The sequence below is a fragment of the Podarcis raffonei genome, chromosome 6 (assembly GCF_027172205.1).
Source record: "Podarcis raffonei isolate rPodRaf1 chromosome 6, rPodRaf1.pri, whole genome shotgun sequence".
NCBI classification, from domain to species: domain Eukaryota; kingdom Metazoa; phylum Chordata; class Lepidosauria; order Squamata; family Lacertidae; genus Podarcis; species Podarcis raffonei.
The window spans coordinates 65,620,777-65,626,776 of NC_070607.1; the positions used below are offsets into that span (position 1 = coordinate 65,620,777).

The window sequence follows — 6,000 nt, forward strand, 5'->3', positions numbered from 1 at the left end:
GCTTCTTTTTATGATTTTCTAGATCCATTTCAATCAGTGTTTAGGCCTGGTTTTGGCACCGAAGCTGCCTTTTCATAAAAAAAAAATTATACACCACTTCATTGTAAAAAAAACACACCTTAAAGCAGTTTACAAAAAACCAAAACAGATTAAAATTACCTCAACTATCTAAGCATCTTTCTTTCAACTGTGCTGTTTTGAATCATCTAACAGAGGGCGTTCTCGGTAGTGGCACCTGCCCCGTGGAATGCCCTCCCATCAGATGTCAAGGATATAAGCAACTGTCTGACTTTTAGAAGACATCTGAAGGCAGTCCTGTTTAGGGAAGTTTTTAATGTTTGATGTTCTATTGTGCTTTTAATTCTGTTGGGAGCAGCCCAGAGTGGCTGGGGAAAACCAGCCAGATAGGCAGGTTATAAATAAGAAATTATTATTATTATTATTATTATTATTATTATTACTATTACTATTACTATTACTATTATTATTATTATTATTATTTCAGCTTCCTAGAATGTCCCTGAGTTCTGGTAATATGAGGGAGGGGGAAATTATCTGTCCATTTCCTCCTCACTATGCACAATATTATACTCTTCTTACTTACAAGAGAGAAAAAACACCAATATTCAGAGGCTAGGTTGGGTTATTCACTGATAAAATAGGAGCAATGATGTTATCAAAGTACAAATTTCACTGTTTCAGTATATGAATATTTCCAGATTGTAATGCTTGATTGCATTATACATTAAGCACTATTCCCCTAAGAAATACTTATATAGCTCACATTGTAAATTAAGCTTCTGGACACATGCATATACTGGGCACCAGGGGGAAATGGAGTTCTTTTGAAGTGTACTTCTGGTAACAGCTACTGCCACTGACCTCCTGAGAAATGTGATGGGAAGAGAAGACTCATGAGGGTGAGGTCTTCAGGCTTGTGAGGGTGGGAGAGGCATTTGGGCCATATCATACTGCCAATATGTGCAGTAGGATTTCTGAACTGGGCTCAGAACATACGAGTCATTTGCTGAGCCAAATTCCAGACACCCTTACCTTTTGCCCTGTGCTTTCTAGACAGAGGTCCGTGCTTTCCTAGTCTGTGTCTGAGTGCCTTCTCTTTTTGTGCCTTGCCACTTTCCAAGGAAAACCCACTTAATGCTGAACTGGAACAAATAGCAATTTGGTTTTTTCCCACAGACTTGTTGTCAGTAGTAAAGAGTGGGTTTTTGCAAGGAAGGCTCTGAGGCAAGCAAAACAAAAAACACCACTCAGACACAGAGCTTTAAAGTACAGACTTGTGCTACAAACACAGCGCAAAAGGAAGTCTGGATGAGCCCTGAGCCAAAGGGAGTCCATCCATTACTACCAAGAAAAGCTCAGCGCAAATCTCTACATCAGTCATCCTCAGTCATCCTCCACATCCTCAGTCATCCTCCACAAGTTCCATGTTTCCCATCTTTTTTCTTTTCTTTTTAATTGATTTATTTGGTTTTTCAAATTAAAATCTTACAGAGATATATCAAACATAAAACATAAAAACAAGATTCCAAGGAATCTCCTGGACTTCCATCCTTCCCTTTGCTGGTCCTATTATTAAACATTTCCTCCTGCATCTTTTATGATGGTCCAAATCTTTTACATCTCCATTGTGTCCAGAATTCACCCTTAAACTACAAGTGATATTCCAAGCCTACTCAAGATTTTAACTGTTTACCATTGTCTTTAAGATGTTATATGGTAAATTTTCCCCATGCCTTATTAAAATTTTGGTTTTCCTGATTTCTGAGTCTTCCGGTCATTTTAGCCATTTCAGCATAGTCCATCAACTTCACCTGCCATTCTTCTATACAGTTCTTTTCATGGCAGACCTGATAGCTCTCTAACACAAAGACTCAATCTTATGTCTACTGGGATCTAGGGTCACAGTGAGTCAGGTCATTGGTGCATCTAATTCATCATTGCCTACACTGAACTGGAAGTGGGTCTCCAGGGTTTCAGGCAGGGAATGTTTCCAGTCCCATCTGGAAATGTAGGGAATTGAACCTGGGGTGTTCTGCATGCAAAGCAGATCATGTCTTGCAATCCACTGCAAGTCTTGAGAGATCATCTGAATTCTAGCAAGCCGCAAATACTTCTGATTTGTCGGGGAAGCACAGTATGGACTCAGGCACCCTGAATATCTGCACTAGTGCCTGGGAAACTGTTATGGCAGCATTCAAAGCATCGGGGCTGGATGGAGATGTGCCAACTTGGATTAAGACCCAAGCCGGAGAAGAACTTTTAAAGAAAACGGCACTTGCTTCATAATGCCACCATATCTTCTAAGCGAGATATTCCAATACAGGCAGTTATGAATTTCAGCACCATCTCTAGTAAACGACACGAGGTTGCTTGTCGAAATCAGGGCATTGTTTGCACTCTGCTGCGAACAGCAGGTCGATGGGCTGCTTTAAAGCAATAGCGAAGCTACCTCAGCAATCAGGTAATCCCCGCTGAAATCACAGCATCCATCCCAATAGTCAGCCGTTTGCAGGGATATAGAGCAATCAACCAGAGATGGGTTCAGGTGAGCAACTCTGAAATGTAAAGTTTTTGTGAACTGCTTCAGAGAAGCAGTTTATTATTTCAGAAATGTTGCTTGCCAGGACCCCTCTTGGTGCCTCGTGAACAGGGTTTATTTTGTGCCAGGGTTCAGCTCTGGGTCCTGATTTGAATGCCAAACGTCTGTTCAGTTATTCTTCCACATTCCAAAGAAAAGAATGCCAGGCAAGTAAAGTGCAAATCCCATAGCAAGGAGAAATAGTCAGAAGGAAACACACACACACACCTGGGACCAGGGACAGGGCTACCAGTCTGTGGCAGATGTGAGTCCAGCTATCTCTCTCTTGCTTTAGAAACTCATCTGCACTCATGAAATTGCAAGGACTCAACTTTCCATTTGGAGCTTATTTGTTGTCACACAAGGAAAGCTGCAACAAATATCCAACCTGCTGCCCTCCAGATGTTTTGCCAACCAGGTGCCCTCCAGCATGCTGGCTGGGGCTGATGGGAGTTGTCATCCAAAACATCTGGAGGGCACCAGGTTGGCAAAGGATTCCATCAGGCAACAAGCAAAGACTTCCTGTTCATGAAGGCGTCCTGTTGGCTTTCCACAGTCAGGAAAGTCTGGCCTAGGATAGTTGATTTTAAAGCAAACCTTCCCTAAGGGCATGTCAAAGGCAATTCTAGGAAGCAGCTATGATTCAGACCAGTGTTCAAGCCCTGTGGTGACGAATGTTTCAACAGGCATAAATTGCCTCTACTTGTGGCTAGAGATGGCACAGAACTCTCCCTGGTCCTGTGGGGCACATGGGTGTTGCTGTGCATCTTAATATAAAAATGGCAAGGCAATATAAGGAAGTCTGTGTTAAGAACACAAAAGCAGACCTATTGCACGAGACCTGCTGGATCAGACTGGTCAGATTCCTCTGAGAAACTCACAGACAGGCCATAGAAGTAATTGCCCTCTGTTGTGGTTTGCCCATGGCATTCAATAAAGGGCAATATTCAGGGCTGCCTTAAGCATATGCGGTGCCGGGGTGCAAAGATTCGCCTGGCATTCCCCCCCCCAGTTACCCAGTCCCAGGCATGCAGGAGGGTGGAGCTGGCTCATTCACCCCCAAGCTCGCGGCGCAGAGCCACCCGCAGCAGAAGAGCCTACCACAGCGCTCCAACCAATGGGTGGGCTCTTCCCCGGACTCAACTCTCGGGCCCCGGACTCTCAGCCTGGTGCCCCTGAGAGCCTGGCGCCCAGACGCCCCGCACCCCTTGCGCCTATGGGTAGGACAGCCCTGGCAATATTGCTTCTAGTCTGAATGTCCATTTAGGTATCACAGCTAATAGCTGTTAAGAGACTCATCCTCCTATGTCTACTACTGGAGGATTTAAAGCAATATTTTAAACAGGTTTTGACCCCGGGTGGGGGGGGAGCATAATATCAACCCTAAGAATACTCCTACTATCTATCATGGGGTTAAAATGAGATTCCTTGATGGTTTTTACTGCCACTGGAAAGTCAAGTTTAACTCAAGTCTCTGAGCTTTTCAATGTAGCACTGCACCCTATTTACTTCTTTGATAGAAGCTGCACTCAGTTAATGAGTAAAATGTATTTCCCCCCCTCTTCTACTGCTAACCACAGAGCTGTCAAAATGCAAGGGTATCCAACACCTTGTGCTAACTAACAGGTGAAACTCTGAGAACTCAAAGTACACAGGTACACAGACTGAGCTTGATTTCGCTAAAAGACTTCCTAAAAATGGATGCACCCCGCCCTTACACTCTTTGAACAGGGAGGAGGTGTTTCTACACATTTTCCCTGCTTCCTTCCAGTTATTTTGAATATTCTTTCACTTTGAGTATTCTTTCACTTAGCAAACATTACAAGAACTTGCTGTTTCAACAGGTTTCTTCGGACTCCCCCAACAACACACATCTGCAGAGGATTTAAAATGAGATAGAGGGAAATGCCTGGCATAAAGTGGGTGACCTTCTTCTCCCATAGCATCATGTGAATAGGAGTCAAGGAGCAGTTAACAGGGGAACAGAGGTCACTGTACCTGGCTCAGGGCTGCTCAGGTCTTGAAAGAGGAGGAACTCCTTGCAGGTGTCCAAGTCCAACTGGGGCAGGCTCTTCTTACGGCAAAGGTCGGTGACAATCCGAGCTGCCGTCTGACACTGGCTTTCCTCCTTAGCGACGCTCATTTCCCAAGCTGCATCTCCCTTTGCCTCCTACCTGGCTGATTTGGAAAGATCAAAGTAGGAGGGCAGAGTCCCAGTCCCAGTGCCACACACCCCGGGACTCAGGACTCCACTAGCGCCTGCATGCCATCGCAGTTCCTCTCTGCCCAGAGACAAACCGTGTGGCACAGGCTGAGGTCAAGGCTGAGGCTTGACCACTTGAGGTCACTTTTGGCACACCACGGCTCGCTGCAAACCAGCCCGTGCCTTCTGATGCTCTTGTTGCGTTCGGTAACAGAGAGCTGCATTTACTGCCAAGGCGTGTTCTGCACAGGGATCCTCCTTCTCCTCCTCCTCCCCAGTTCAGTTTGATTCCCTCCTTGCACACTTTCAAAGCCTCCTTCCAGAGAAGCTATTTAACCCCTCGGTGGGTGTACCTTCTGTATCAGGTGGTGGAGGAGACATTGCAGCTACACGTACAAAGGAGAGAACAGGAGCGCTGAGATCTTACAGCACGGAACAGCTTGTCACAACACAGAGCTGAAGCTGAGCAGCACCATTGGTTGCTACACACGCAGCTTCCAGCACAAGGGAGGGAACAGGTTTTATTTATTGGCTTAGCCCAGCCCTAAGATGCTAAGCTGCAAATTGCTAATAGGGGGCCAGCCCTGTTTTGTGTACGGTAATTAGATCACTGTTTTAATTTACAGTACCACTTCTGGGTTCCCACTGTCAGACCAGGCTGTGCAACCAATCCGCACATAGAGAAAGCGCCAATTGTCAGGCATGAGCAACGATCGCATAATGGGCAATTAATACAATACCCTGTAGAAACGAACTCAGGAGTGGAAGAGGAGGAGGAAGAGACTCTAACAAAAGAAAAGAAAAAAACCACGCACAAAAGATGTGCCAAGGAGTTTGCAGCCCCAGTCTCATGGATCCTAAGAAAGTGGGTGTCTGGAACAATTCCACTGCACTTACAGTGTCAGATAATTACCTGTTAACACAACTTTGTATAGCTGCGAGACAAATCTCTACAAATGATTATGGAGGTTTGGCATGCTATGCCCTCAAAACATAGTCCTCTCTAATTCCAGGTAGGTGGGAATCAAGTCTCCACGATGCCAAAGAAGAGTCGTGTATAAAGGAAGAGAGTTCAGCTGGGGGTTTCAGTTGCATGTGGGTGTGCTGTTTTCTACTCCTGGCATTAATATTACAATTCTACAGCCATTGTAAAATCATTGTTAGGATATGTTGTTTATATAGAATTCCACTATGATTT

At 44.9% G+C, this 6,000-nt stretch overlaps 1 protein-coding gene across 2 annotated transcripts in view; it reads right to left on the bottom strand.

Annotated features, from left to right (window-relative positions):
- The window catches only part of SYT6 (synaptotagmin 6), a 146,016-nt gene extending 140,790 nt beyond the window's left edge, over positions 1 to 5,226 (bottom strand). For both annotated transcript variants that reach the window (XM_053393545.1, XM_053393544.1), the window contains exon 1: positions 4,598 to 5,226. In XM_053393545.1, the coding sequence (XP_053249520.1) occupies positions 4,598 to 4,742 (145 nt within the window). In that variant the 5' untranslated portion in view covers positions 4,743 to 5,226. The remainder of the gene's footprint in view (positions 1 to 4,597) is intronic.
- Positions 5,227 to 6,000: the final 774 nt, after the last annotated feature.